This window comes from Somniosus microcephalus, chromosome 29 (genome assembly GCF_052327205.1).
Source record: "Somniosus microcephalus isolate GS21.2 chromosome 29, FLI_Smic_1.0, whole genome shotgun sequence".
Classification (NCBI taxonomy): Eukaryota; Metazoa; Chordata; class Chondrichthyes; order Squaliformes; family Somniosidae; genus Somniosus; species Somniosus microcephalus.
In genome coordinates, this window is record NC_141015.1 from 16,643,713 (window position 1) to 16,659,338 (window position 15,626).

Consider the following 15,626-nt stretch of genomic DNA (forward strand, 5'->3'; position numbering starts at 1 on the left):
AAAATATTTGCAAGTGCAGTCCACATTCAGAAACAGAAGTCTGCAATTATTACAGAGCAGGAAAAGGGTGCATTTTTTGACAATATTTTTTTCCCCTCGAGGGACCGTCAGAAGCAGCAGGGGCACCTGAGGGAGGGTTGGGCACTGTCCCACACCCCCCTCTTTATTGCCCCTTTTATTTTTAAATGCCTCCCAGACCCATTGCTCACCTCAAGCGACCGGCTGTCAGTGCCCATCAGCTGACGTCAGCCCCGGGGCTGGCAGCTGATAAAGGCGCTTACTGATACTCGCCTGCTTTGCTTCGGGGGACGGAGGCGAGCAGCAGCACCAGCACCAGCGACCAGGTAGATCAAACCAGCTCTTTATTTTTTTGCCTTCTGATGCATTTGCAGCGCCGGTTTCCATGTCTCGCAGCGTGGTGGCATTTTTGCATGCAGTATAAACGAAGAGGGTTGGTGCGTTTAATCTGCTGGGTATTTATTTACATTTGCAGTGGAGATGATATGGAGGGGAGTGTGTCAAAAAAAATGTGGTTTAAAGGGTGGGGGAAACTGCATCGAAAATGTTTTATTTTAAATTGGAGACTTACCGCATGCGCGCACCTGTCGTTTAATGCCAGTCTTGCTTCCACATTTCGTTTCCCAGCTGATTGCTGCGCTTCTGCTGTCCCACAATAAACTCCCAGCCCCTCGTGTTCTGGCTGCCAGCGTCACAGAAGCGTTAAGTTTTTTTGCAATTAAAACTGTCACAAACTTCCCCCTCCACCCCGGCTACAATCAGGAAAGAAAACTGATGGATTTTGCTGAAATGTGCTGTGTGGTAATTTGTCTTTCCCCCCCCCCCCCAAGTTATTATTTGTGATCTGACGACAATTAAAACCCCTGACGTGGTGTAATTGATCGGTCGCGGGAATAACTTGAAATTTGATGGCATGGACTTTTTTTTTTGGCGGTTTAATTTTTTTATTAATATATTTGGATATTTCTGAATTATTTGGCATTTGGGTGGGTCGGGGAATGAAACCAGGAGAGTTTTCTCTGCAGTCGGTTTTGTCTGTTTAACTCCCATTGAAACGGTGGTAATGGGAGTTGCAGAAATATTTTAGTCTACACTGAAATCAGTTGTCAACTGGCGGAATTTTGAAGCTCTTAATTTTTTTTATAAGCAACAGAGGTTTTAATGCATTTTGCTAAATTCATAACCAACAAATATTATAAGTCAAATAAAGTTACACCACACATGTTTTTTAAAAACTTTTAAATCAATGTTATACTTGGTACTGAAATATTTAAACGGATGGCCATATTAAAGTACTTGGTACCAAACAAGATAAGATTATGCTGCACCTTTTTAATGACTAGTTATTTTTTTATTTGCAAGATTTCTGGATAGGTTTGAGGAGTTTAAGGGACCTAGAAAATTCTGTGTCCTATATTGGTGCCGTGAGTCATGCAGTCCTGGCATATTGGGTGTTCTGTTACAATCCATATATGGCCCACTTCTAGCTGTGATCTGTCCCTGCATGATCAATTGTTTCTATTCTTGGGTGACACTTCAGTCCTTTTCAGTGGGCAAACCATTAATTTGATGATTTTTAAAAAAATTATTGCATTTTATTCATGAGCTTTTCTTGTTTCTTTGCCTCCCCCCCCCCCCCCCCCCCCCCAAACTCTTTTTCGAGTAGCGGCTTCAGTGGCTGGTAGGAGAGTGAAAGATGTCGGCGTATAATGTGTCTCTTACTGGTCCTGCACCCTGGGGCTTCAGGCTGCAAGGAGGAAAGGATTTCAACATGCCTTTGACTATTTCCAGAGTAAGTTAATGCTTCCTGCTTACTTCTTGATTTCATCTCAAAACTGACAATACCTGTGTGCTCTTGTTGTATTAGCAAAGTCAGCTTTTTTAAAGCACCATCAAAGACCCAGTTTGGGTTGGACAGTTTAAAACCACCCAAAAGTTGGTTCATTGTGAAAATTCTAACTCCGAGTTTTTGATGCCCTCAATTCTTGTTCGCAGGCAGAGATTTCTGGTGTGCAAATCACACTATGATACTGAGTCTATTTTTTTTTAAGGGGGTGTTGTCACTTTACTCCACCTTTACGCTGGGCGCTGCTAATGTCAATCTCTGTTATTGACATGTGTGGACTCTATCACCTAATCTGTGCTGAATAGAGCTGCCTCAAAAGCAGACTCTGCGGAAAGAAAAAAAGACTTGCATTTATATAGCGCCTTTCACGGCCACTGGACGTCTCAAAGCGCTTTACAGCCAATGAAGTACTTTTTTGAAGTGGAGTCACTGTTGTAATGTGGGTAAAGCGGCAACCAATTTGTACACTGCATGCTCCCACAAACAGCAATGTGCTAATGACCGGATAATGTTTTTGTGATATTGGTTGAGGGATAAATATTGGCCCCAGGACACCGGGGATAACTCCCCTGCTCTTCTTCAAAATAGTGCCATGGGATCTTTTACATCCACCTGAGAGCAGACGGGGCTTTGGTTTAACCTCTCATCCGAAAGACGGCACCTCCAACAGAGCAGCGCTCCCTCAGCACTGCACTGGAGTGTCAGCCTTAGATTATTGTGCTCAAGTCCTCAACTGTGCTCAAGGAGGTAGCGGCAGTGGGGGGGCGGGGGGAAGAAATTGCCCTAATTTGGGGCAACAGCTCAGATTTTGCATTAAATCACTTTGAAGCTGATCCCCAAAATATTATTCAAATGAATGTCCTAAAACAGCCGGCATGTCTGAACAGAGTGTCTCCCCATTGTACATGGGCAATCATTTACCCCACAGTGACGCTCTACCGTTTTGTGAGTTAAAAAATAAACATAAATACTTCCATCATGAATCAGTTGAAAGCTGACACTTCCATAAGCTGTTCTTGCAGTCTTTAATTCAGATTATTTGGTCTGATCCCAGGATTTATTCCACTAAATCATGTTCTGGAGCCCAGATTCTGCCTCAGAGCCAGCTAAAACTGGGTCTACAAGTGTGTTGCCAGGCTACAGAATCCAAAATAAAAGAACAGGTGTAAAAATGGTTCAGTTGGACTCTAAGCAACCCATACCTGATCTGTTCTTGATCCAAACTGACTTTCTCTTGGGTGTGAACAAGTCACAGGTTGAGGTTTAAGCAGGGATCAAGTTGGTTCAAAGACCCTTCATGCCTCTGATGATTATTCAAGAGGAACCTTTCCTTCACCCATTGATAAGCTGTAGAAGCTACATCATTACATAAATTTAAAACAGATATAGACAGTTTCCTAGAAGTAAAGGGAATTAAAGGTTACGGGGAGCGGGCAGGAATTTGGACATGAGTCTAGGTTCGGATCGGTCATGGCCCTGTGGGTAGCGGAGTGGGCCCAGGGGCCGTGTAGCCTGATCCTGCTCCTATTTCGTGTGTCTAATTCTGTTAGACTCAGGAGATGGTTCTGTGATAGTGGATTGGCGGTTAGGATCAGATCAGCCATGATCTTATTGAATGGCGGAGCAGGCTCGAGGGGCCGATTGGCCTACTCCTGCTCCTATTTCTTATGTTCTTATGATACAATGCTCACTAAAGGTGTAAAAAACAAAGTCACAAACTCCCAGAGACTTGGTTCATTCTGTTGGCACCAATACAGACAGTTCAACTGTAAACCAAATTGCAGCCCTCTTCTGCGTCCCCGGGATGCAGCTCATGTCTCCACCCTTCGAAGCCATGATCTTTAGTGTCAATCTCCCCCTTCCTTTTCTCGGCCTATTTGAAAATTGACCAATGATAGTGGCCAGAGTGTCAGACACTTTATCTTGTGTGGTCCAAACCTCAAAGCACCAAAACCCATCTTTGTTGCACCCTAACTCGATCAACTACAGTGACTACTTAATGCAGCCATTTTGTTTATTGGCATAAAGCAACCTCTTAAAGATTCCTTCAGTTACCAAAAGGCATTATGCCATCTAAGTTATTTGATAATGTCCAGAATGCTTTTCAAACATGATGATGTGGTCAGTTACCTTGCAAACTAGAGGAGCCGTGTAATTACCAACTGAGTTCATTAGTTTTAGTGTTGCCAATCCTTCCTGAAAGAACAAGATAGGCTTGTAACTGACTCCAGAAGCAGTGGTATCAGCACTGGGATGCAAGCCAGTGTTGAACTGGTTCCAATTCTGACCTGCTCTTTGAAGCAACTGACTCTTAGAACAGTCAGGAGGGGGAAATACTGTCTGTGACTTTGTTGGTTTCCCAAAGGCCAATTAATTATTTCCCAACCGAAGTGGCACAAAGCAACTGATACATCCTTGAAAGTAAGGGAGATTCCTGAAACAGCTGGATGAGAAGCTATTAAGCTCGTTAGCTTGTCAGCTTGACCTTATTGTAGTAGTATCTGATGGCAAAGCGGTCATGTACCATTATTTCCTGGGCTGTTTTCATTTTGAGTGGGATGACCATCCTGTTATGACACGTTGCAATATTTGGAAGATTCTGTTTCTGGTTTTTGGTGAGTGGGACTGAATGTGCTAAGTAAGGTTTCTTTGAAAATGAACCGTGTGGTCCCTCCCACAAAGTGATGTTCAATGTTTCCCAGACGATTGGAGAAACCTCTCCTTCACCTCTGGCGTTCAGCTATTCTTGAGAATGCTGTGGAAAAGGTTATTGTTACTGCTCTTGACAAATTGGGAGTGAGTTTTCACGGTGTGGGACAAGAATGTCAATCCATTGTGAGATTCAGTGAAGCTGAGGCTATGAGCAGCTAGCCCATACAGTCCATTGTTGCAATTGCTGTTTCAGATTGCATTTGAAAACAGGTGATCAATCAGGATTGTAGAGAGAATTGAGACTTGAGTTCTCCCATTTCAACAAATATTTCTGTATTTGATCAGACTCCTGTTGGGAACACAGATTCTGTTGAGGAGTTCCTGATATCTCATGATGTATGGGTGCTCTAGCCCCAATAAAACTGGGAATTTTTGCTATAGTGCAAGTGTGTGCTGCTCCAGTCCCAGATGAGTCTTGACTTCTTCCAGCTCAATGCTGGAAAGATCAAGACCATGGTCTTTGGCCGCCACCGCTGGTCCCTTGCCACTAATTCCATCTTCTACCTTTGCCACACTCTCTGGTTCAGCCAGACTGTTTGCAACTTCAACATCATCTTTGACCCTGAGTTGAGGTTTGGACCCCACATCCTCATCTTCACAAAGACCGTTTGCTTCCACCTCCACAACATTGCCTGCCCCTTGCCCCCTGCCCCTGCCCCGGCCCCTGCCTCCTCCATTATATGTGCCTTTGTCACCTCTAGACCTGACTACTCCAACACACTCCTTGCTGTCCTCCCATCATCCACCTTCCATAAACCCTAAATTGTCCCAATCTCTGCTGTACACATCGACTCCTGCACCAAGTTCGGCTCGCCCATCACTCCAGTCCTTGCTGACCAATGCTGGCTCCCAAAGACTCGTGTTTAAAACCTTTGCCTTTAAATCCCTCCATGGTCCTGCCTTACCCTATATCTGCGATCTACTCCAATCCTATATCCAACCCCTCCACTCCCCACCACCCCCCCCCCCACCCCCACCACACAACTCTCTTGTTCCTCTGACTGACCTCTTGTGACTGTTCTTCATTTCCCCCATTCCCCCGTATTGGCAGAAGAATTTTTAGCCGTCTGGGTCCTGAACTCTGGAATTCTGTCCCTGACACCTCACCTCTCTCCTGCTTTGACCAAACTTTTGGTCACCTTTCCAAATCGAGTTCTTCCCACCCCTATTTGTTACATAAGGTGAAGTTCATTTGACTGTAGGAGGCAGAGCTTACCCAGTGATCTTTAAATCATAGGAAACCCTTTTTTTTGTTCATATTGCACCGAGACTGGAAGATAGGACCGAGTGAGCAAGAGAGTCAGTCTTGCGGAGAGCTAGAAAGCTGCTGGAAAAATATTTGGCTACTGTTCACGATGAGTATAGACTAGAGGCTCCCTCACGCTCGATAGAACTGCTTAGTTGACATTTGCAGGTTCTTCAATCTGTAATGGTGAATTACAGGCAGCAACTCATATTCCTGTGCTCTATGACACTGTGTGCTTGTAAACCGAGATGCCCTGCCAGCTGTTTGATCCAGGTCACTGTCAAGAACAAAAGGAAATTTGTGGATGGGTGATGTCATGCTATGTTCCACTAACTGCACAAATGGGATTCCTAACCCCTCATTGGGGATTGCAGGACATTCATTGTTTGTGTAATGAATGGCCGTGTCCATTTCATTCTCTTTCTGAAAAATTGTCTATTAATAATATGTTCTGAAGTGTTTTGTTATGTGACTGAGTCATCAGTCGTTGATTTATGGGAGAGGCGACAGGACCAGTAAGGTTGCAAGGTCACCTTATACCCTATATTCTATATTCAACTGGCACATCTGTATTAGTAATTGTAATGCAATTGCAACAATAGCTTCCGTTTGTGTCGCACCTTTCAATACAATAAAATAGCCAAAGGCACTTCATGTAGTAGAGACACGCAGCAGAAGATTGACTGTTGAAAATGGCCAAAATCTCAGCCACTAAGCGAGGAGCACTGGGAGTTTGGGAAATGTGCAGGAGGCCAGAGGCAGAGGACCTTGTGGCTGGCCAAGGTTGTGTGGGGGGTTGGGGGTGGGGTTTGTGGGAGAACACCACCTCAGAGGAATTATAAACTAGAACAAAGAATTTGAATTTGCTGCCCCAGGGGACAGGGGCCAGTGGAGATCAGCCAGGCTGGGGGTGATGAGGAATGGGATTATCACAGCAGATAGTTCAGGATAAAGGAGTGAGTGGGGATTTACTCCGATTTGGATTGTTCAATAGAACCAATTCCACTCTTTGTTCAACCCCACCTCAACCCCTGAGTTTTATTTGGTATTAGGTTTAACATGATGATAATATAGACATACCTGGGGAGATTCTTCACTGGATTTAAACTGTGTGCATGTCAGGCATAAGAACATAAGAATTAGGAGCAGGAGTAGGCCATACGACCCCTCGAGCCTGCTCCGCCATTCAGTAAGATCGTGGCTGATCTTCTACCTTAATTCTAGTTTCCCGTCCTATCCCCATATCCCTCGATTCCTCTGGAGTCCAAAAATCTGTCTATCTCAGCCTTGATATCCCCAACGACTCAGCATCCACAGCACTTTGGGGCAGAGAATTCCAGAGATTCGCAACCCTCTGAGTGAAAAAATTCCTCCTCATCTCCGTCTGAAATGGCCGACCTCTTATCCTGAGACTATGCCCCTGAGTTCTAGACTCTCCAGCCAGGGGAAACAATCTCTCAGCATCTATCCTGTCAATCCCCCTCAGAATCTTGTATGTTTCAATGAGATCACCTCTCATTCTTCTAAACTCCAGCGAGTGTAGGTCCAATCTAGTCAATCTGTGATTTAATACTTCCTGGCCTGGGGCAGCTGTTGATATAGCCGGGAGGTGCAGTTGTTGGGGGGAGAGGGGTGGGGTGGCATTAAACTGGCAGTGTGTTTTTATTGGTGCTGATGAAAAGAGAGAATTACGCCACTGTCTGACTGAGACTGGCACGTCTTGGCCTGTGATCTTTTATGACCACATCCTGCCAGAAAAAATAAAATTGAGGAGTGGAGAGAGATGTCTGCTGCTTTTTTTGGGGCACAAAAACTTCCATTGCATTGAACGTAACTGATGATTGCACAGAAACTTGGCACCAGTGTAAAATTAACATCGCTTTAAGTGAGAGTGGAAATTTAAATGGTCATTGCCCCAGCACACGAGATGTGAAAATTCAACTTGCCATTTAATGTCATGCAGATTCATTCCTTTTCTAAGGGGCTGGATGAGTATGTGGTTGAGAAATGATTGAAGGTTATTAAGATATGAACACAGAAAGATAATCACATGCTCCATAGAACATGGTGTCCCTTGCAGCTGGGGACACTGAAGTGTCCTCGCTGGAATGTAATTGGTCTAGTCAACCTCAAATTGTGATATTAGATTAAGCTCTCAGAGATTTTACTTGGTTATCTTTGGAGGCGGGGGGAGTCAGTGAGATGGGTTGAATTGCCTCTATATGGAAGTATGTTGAAGTTACTCACCATCCTCAGCAGTTGGGCTGAGTGCGTCAGTGTAGTGTATAGAAGGAGTGGCCTTCCCTCACTATCCGTCCTTGCTGAAGTGTCAGGGCACAAACTCGTTAAACAGTGTTTACCTTGGTGACCGGCACGGAACAAATTGTGGGGGGAACAAGGAGGGGAGACCAGGTCTAAATTGATCCCTTTGATCAAACCATCAGTTTGGTTTGTTTCATTCATTGATTTGCACAGCCATAAAACTTAATGCAACATATTAGCCAATATGCTATGTTGCCAAGATAAGTGATTGCACTTTAGAAGCAGTTCATTGACTGTGAAGCGCTTTGGGAAATTTTGAGGATATGAAAGGTGCTATATAAGTGCAAGTTAATTCTTTGTTTGATTTGAAAAAAGAAACTGGTTTGTTCCATTGTGAAGTTTTGTGCATTCGTCAGAGATCAGAATTGAACATATCACTGAGTCAGTGTGCTATATATCTTCTGTTTAGTACATTGGGTATTGTGGAGTTGGTCTAGAACCTCTACACTAGAACCACATGTTGTATTTCACACCTATTGGGGGGAGGGGAATGGTCGAGAATGAAATTGCACTTTCAAAAACTTTTTTTTGAATGAGATCAGTCCCTCAGTCACTCCCTGCCTGAGGGAAACAGCTCATATAGGAGACTGGCAGGAGGATGAATTGAGGCTGTAACACACACCTTGCTCATTGAATTGACTGAGCCTTTGGGGCCTAATGTCCTATTGGCTAATATTTTGCATTAAATTTTTATGTCTGTACTATTTTACTGCAACTATTAATGTGTAAGAACTGCTTATCATAATTTCTTACAAAGGACAATTGACCCATTACAGACTTTTTGCATATATATGTACTATTGTACTGGTTATTGTATTTGATAGTACCATTTATTGGCACGTAAAGATATTGGGTGCTTTTCAGTGTGTAAACCTGTGTGTGAATATCTGCCATTTCCGAGTGAATTTTGTAGCACAACACTTTATTAATGCACTAAGCAGATTACTTACAAGTGGGGTAGTGTAAGCCTCTCTCTCTAATACACTTGTGCAAGAACAGAGTATGGGGAAAGGTACTGATTCTGAATCAGGGAGGATAAGCTGGACATAGAGGAACTGCTGTTAGACCATTAGGAGAGGAGAAGCTACGAAATGTCAGTTATCTCAAATTGCATTCTCCCCCTCATTGGTTTCCTTTTGTACATTTAAGTGCACGTCTCATTCTAATGCATGGCTCAAACTGGCCTGTCGGAGCTGCCCAACAAGTTGTACCCTTCACTTGTTTTAATCCCCTATGTTGCTATTCTAAATGGCAATGAGTCTGCCAACAACAACTACAACTTGCATTTATATAGCACCTTTTTAACGTAGTAAAACGTCCCAAGTCGCTTCACAGGAGCGGTGTCAACACCGAGCCACAAAAGGAGATATTAGGACAGATCAAAGGAAATAGGTTTTAAAGAGCGTCTTAAAGGAGGAGAGAGGCAGAGAGGTTTATGGAGGGAATTCCAGAGCTTAGGGCCAAGGCAGCTGACGACACTGGCGTCAGTGGTGGAGCGATTAAAATTGGGGACGAGCAAGAAGCCAGAATTGGAGGAGCGCAGGGATCTCGGAGGGTTGTGGGGCTGGAGGAGGTTAGAGATATGGAGGGATTTGAAAACAAGGATGCGAATTTTAAAATTGACGCATTGCCAGACTGGGAGCCATGAGTGAATGGGACTTGGTGCGAGTTAGGATATGGGCAGCCGAGTTTTGGATGAGCTCGAGTTTATGTAGGGTGAAAGGTGGGAGGCCGGCCTGTAGAGTATTGGAATAGTCAAGTCTAGAGGTAACAAAGACATGGATGAGGGTTTCAGCAGCAGATTAGCTAAGGCAGGGGTGGAGATGGGCGATGTTAGAGATGGAAGTAGGCGGTCTTGGTGATGGAGCGGAAATGTGGTCGGAAGCTCATCTCGGGGTCAAATAAGACAGCAAGGTTGTGAACGGTCTGGTTCAGCCTCAGTGGCCAGGGAAGGGGATGGAATCGGTGGCTAGGGATCGGAGTTTGGGTTGGGGACCGAAGACAGTAGCTTCGGTCTTCCCAATGTTTAGCTGCTCCTCCAATGCTGACTATCGGACAAGCAGTGTGACAAATTAGACAGTGGAGGTGTCAAGAGAGGTGGTGGTGGTGAGGTAGAGCTGGGTGTTGTCAGTGTACATGCGGAACCTGACGTTGTGTTTTCAGATGATGTTGATGAGAAATAGGAGGGGGCCAAGGATAGGTCCTTGGGAGCCTCCAGAGGTAATGCTTCGGGAGCGGAAGAGAAGCCATTGCAGATGATTCTCTGGCTACGACTGGATAGATGAGAGTGGAACCAGATCTGTTCTCCAGTTAAGGCAGGTCAAACTTGGTGCCAAATTCCTCAAAAGATAATAATGTGGGTATTTAAATGGTTGGCAGTGGGCACAGATCAGTGAGGAACTTCAAATGTCTTACTGACACAGTGGCTATTTTTGACTGACTTCATAACGCTAATCAGGCCAAAGCTTGGCTCCTTATTGACCGCTCAGATATGCATTGTTTTATTTATAGGTAGAGAGACATTTTTCTTAAATAGCTAGTTGATCTCTACTTGTGTGTTCTCATTCTCTCTGTTTCTCTGTGTCTCTCACACATATTCCTTCTTTCTTTTTCTTGTACTCCACTTTCTCTTTTTCTCGTGTTCTTTCTTGCTCATTCTCTTGCTTTCTCACGCTCTCTCTCTCTCTTTCCTCTTTCACACATTCTCTCCTTCCCACCCTGTGGCGGTTGAGCAACAGCTGCCTGCTGCATTAGCAAAGATAGATCACTTATTTAGTGTGAAAATGAATGCAGTGCGTTCTGCCAAGTGGATACTGAATTTTTCATGATGCTTAACACAATTAAGGGGGATAAAATCGTCGCCTAATCCCTAATTATTGTAAAGTGAGAGATCGCTGGTCTTGTCCATCTGTTGCTCCTTATTACTACATTTGTTCTTTAAAATGCCTGATGTTGGAACAGCTCTGAAGCACAATTCTTGTAGAACTGCCCTTGATCGGAAGCAGTTTTATTCGATTGATTTACTTTGTACAAAGTGAGCGAATTGGAAAGCCTTTGGTCTTAAGCATATAATTAGACCAGTGGAATTCTTGGCTTAGAGTGGGTTTAATGCAGCTGGTGTTAAGTTGCCCTGCTTATTGCAATACAAAGGTGGACATTGATTGTACTTGCAAGATGCCTGTGGTACAGAACCATAAGGTAATAAAAGGGATTGGCCACCTTGTAAGTGTGATCAATGCTTCACGTGCAACTGAGTGTCTCAATCCTTTTCTTCTCCATCCCAACTCGTTCTTGGTTTCTGCTAAGCCTCTCCCCCGATGAGCGAATAGCAATGATTCGGGTGATGTGGGGCAACTGGCAAGGAGTGGCATTTACAGGGAGGGCATCTTGTGAAGAGGTGTGCGTCCAGCCTGTGGTTTCTCACGATACACTTCCTGTCGGCCCCATCCCTTTGGGGAGTGCCTGATCACAGAATCAACCTTTGCGTTTCACCTGAACTCCCAAGAAACGGGTGGGAGAAACCCTGGCTGAGTGTAGCCGTCAGTGTTGGGCAATGAATGCAGTCAGATGATCACAAACAGTTGTGGTGTTGCTCAGTGACCAAAAAAAAAACTTTTCTCTTCCTGTAACATCCAAGTTGTAAACCATTCAGAGGACCCAAGATCTTCAAATTGGACAAGTCCAAAATGAAAGCTGAGGTCCTGCTACTAACATTAGTATGTTTATAATTATCAGGCTAGACTGAACCAATTCTGGCCTCTCGCGCATCCCCGATATTAATCACTCCACCATTGGCGGCCGTGCCTTCAGCTGCCGAGGCCCTAAGCTCTGGAATTCCCTCCCTAAACCTCTCTGCCTCTCTACCTCTCTCTCCTTTAAGATGCTCCTTAAAACCTACCTCTTTTCATCTGTCCTAATCTCTCTGAATGTGGCTCGGTGTCAATTTTTGTTTTGTGTCGCTCCTGTGAAGCGCCTTGGGATGTCTTACTACAATAAAGGCGCTATGTAAATTCTTCCTCCTCTTCCTCCTTTCTTTAGAAAAGAGAAGGCTGAAGGCTGGCCTGATAGAGATCTTTAAGATTATGATAGGGTGAGCATAGAGAAGATGTTTCCACGTGTGCAGGAGTCCAAAACTAGGGGCCATCAATATAAGATAGTCACTAATCAATCCAATAGGAGAAACTTCTTTACCCAGAGAGTGGTGAGCATGTGGAACTCGCTACCACAGGGAGTGGTTGTGGCGAATAGTATTGATGCATTTAAGGGTAAGCTGGATAAGTACATGAGATAGGCTAGTTGGGCCGAATGGCCTATATCAGGAAATTCTATGTAATACTAAACACAGCAACGGGTCTTATTTACAAACCAGACTGAGAATTTATGAAGAAGAGAACATTCTGACTGTCTCAACATTTTACCACTTTAATAGTCCAATATCGGAATCCTGTAAATTGAACATGGCCGTGTGAACATTCTCTTAGTTTGAAGACCTCTCGATTTGGGATTCCAAACCTAGTTCCCCATAATTTTGCCAGTAAATTGTGTTTGGAATGTAAAATGCATTGCTCTTTCTGCGGGACTACATGGGTCATTTGATATCGATACTGTAATCGCACTGTCTCCCTGTCCTTCCTCTAAGATAACATACAACTTGAGGGTTGATTTTTCCAGTCTGCTCTGGCGATTACGTAGATGCAGAATGGGTGCAGGAGATCAGACAATTGGGTGAAGAACGGCTCGGACACGTTTTGTGCACAGGTCCCTCTGCCCATGCTTTTCTGGTACAGCTACGCTGTGTGCTATCGCACCTGAGCAAACCTGGTGCCACACCCACATTAAGACCTCAGAATACATGTAAAAATATTTCAATCGTACCTGCTGCAATTTGCACCTTTTTTGCCTTCAAAGTCTATCTTGAAGGGGCATAAGAGAGGCTTCCTGTGAGACGCTTCGGATCCCATTTTAGTATTGTTTTGTTGGTGCAGTCTTTTTTTCAATATATCTGAAGTTTAGATATATATTTTTGGAATCAATCTTTTGGAGGACAGTTTTCCTTTTCTCGTTATGTGACGATTTTAAACAACCCAAAAAATTAGTCCCTTGTTGCTCACTAAGTCATTGGAAAGCAGATTAAATGAAACATTTTCAGGACTTCAGCTGAACAGGAAGTAAAGTTCAATCATGGGGTTTATTTGAATGTGTCCCAGTTACGGAACAACAACAGTTGAAGTGGTGTAAAATGAAAGAAGGCATGCCAGGGAGATGAACAAGTATCTGTGCAATTATGCCACTTACCGTACCTACAGGCCTGGGCATACCTGCCCACCAATGACTGAAGACGTCTGCCTCTGCAGGCTTTGGGTTAGCAGGGATCTAGCTGTAAAGCTTTACCATCTGCCATGAGGACACCCGAGAGGTTGTTTTTTTTAACAAGGGTCTGTACTGGCAGCCGAGCTTTGCAAAATTACCCTTCTGTAACCAACCTGGAACATAAGCACGACACTTAGCAGTGGCAGTCAAGATTATGATCGTCTCAACTTTTCTGCTTCAGGCCAATTCCAGGCTAACATTTCTATATCGGGCAATGTGCTGACCTCGGATGTGTCAAACATGTGATTGATGCACTGTTCGACATGGCTAGCCTTTCCCACTGAAGAGCAATAGGAGCATGATGCAACCACCCAATTCCAGTGCACTGCTGCATTTTGGAAAGCACAGGGGGGCCACTGGCTGCCATTTGGTCATCTGGCCGGCAAGTTTCTGCTCCTCTGGTATCAACCCTCGGTCATCCTTACCTGTGCACCTTCTTCACTCCGTTCCACCTACTCCAATTCACTAACAACATCCGATGGGTGTGTGTGTAGATGTGCTGGTGCCTGCAAATATTGATGAGGGATGCAGGACGCTGTATGGACTGTGTTCTGGACCACTGGCAATGCTGCCAGCTTGCTACTCAAGGTCAAGAATGATGCAATGCTGGCTCCAGTGGATACCTTCAAACAGAGCTTGCCTTGCAATGTACTGTGTGATGTCTGTGTTGCAGAGAATGTGAAAAGGGACAAGACTAAACAGCAGGACATTGAGCTCATAAGAACATAAGAAATAGGAGCAGGAGTAGGCCCCTTGAGCCTGCTCTGCCATTCAGTAAGATCGTGGCTGATCTTCGACCTCGGCTCCACTTTCCTGCCCTATCCCCATATCCCTTAATTCCTCAAGTCCAAAAATCTTGTCTATCTCCGCCTTGAATATACTCAACGACTCAGCATCCACAGCACTTTTGGGGCAGAGAATGCCAAAGATTCACAACCCTCTGAGTGAAGAAATTCCTCCTCATCTCAGTCTTAAAAGACCGACCCCTTATCCTGAGACTATGTCCCCTAGTTCTAGACTCGCCAGCCAGGGGAAACAACCTCTCAGCATCTACACTGTCAATCCCCCTCAGAGCCTTGTGTTTCAGTGAGATCACCCCCGCTCAGGGGAAGCCTGCAGCTTCACCACTTCCTACTCTCCTCTTGCTCTTGTGTGCAAGTTGGTCTTGGATGGCCTTATCAAAGAGAGTCAAGGGCTTGCAATTTCTAAGCCCTTCTCCAGTTCAGGTCTGTTGTGTACAGTTTTGGTCTCCTTACCTAAGGAAGGATATACTTGCCATAGAGGGAGTGCAACGAAGGTTCACCAGACTGGTTCCTGGGATGGGGGGATTGTCCTAATGAGAGATTGAGTAGACTAGGCCTATATTCTCTAGAGTTTAGAAGAATGAGAGGTGATCTCATTGAAACATACAACATTCTTTCAGGGCTTGACAGGGTAGATGCAGGGAGGATGTTTCCCCTGGCTGGGGAGTCTAGAACCAGGGGTCATAGTCTAAGGATAAGGGGTTGGCCATTTAGGACTGAGATGAGGAGAAATTTCTTCACTCAGAGGGTGGTGAATCTTTGGAATTCTCTACCCCAGAGGGCTGTGGAGGCTCAGTCGTTGAGTATATTCAAGACAGAGATCGATAGATTTTTGGATATTAAGGGATATGGGGATAGTGCAGGAAAGTGGAGTTGAAGGAGATTAGAGATGGAGAGGAGCAAGGTCATGGAGGGATTTGAAAACCAGGATGAGAATTTTGAAATTGAGGCGTTGCTTAACCGGGAGCCAATGTAGGTAAATGACCAGATCATCTGTCTTGATGATGTTGGTTGAGGGATAAATGTTGACCAGGACACCGGGAAGAACTCCCCTGCTCTTCTTTAAAATAGTGCCATGGGATCTTTTACGTCCACCTGCTAGGGCAGATGAGACTTCGGTTTAATGTCTTATCTGAAAGACTGGCCCCTCCAACAGTGCAGCACTCCCTCAGTACTGCACTGAAATGTCAGCCTGCATTATGTGCTGAAGTCTCTAGTGGAACCTGAACCCATGACCCGCTGACTCAGAGGCTGAAACTGCAAGATCCCAAAAACAATAAATGAGATGCATAATGGGTTGATCTGTTTT

The 15,626-nt window shown here is 44.6% G+C and overlaps 1 protein-coding gene across 1 annotated transcript in view; it reads left to right on the top strand.

Moving 5' to 3' along the window:
- The first annotated feature begins 240 nt into the window (after positions 1–240).
- The window catches only part of ldb3a (LIM domain binding 3a), a 210,520-nt gene continuing 195,134 nt past the window's right edge, over positions 241–15,626 (top strand). Inside the window, exons 1-2 of the mRNA XM_085970260.1 lie at positions 241–344; positions 1,685–1,810. Of these exons, the coding sequence (XP_085826386.1) occupies positions 1,715–1,810 (96 nt within the window). The 5' untranslated portion in view covers positions 241–344; positions 1,685–1,714. The remainder of the gene's footprint in view (positions 345–1,684; positions 1,811–15,626) is intronic.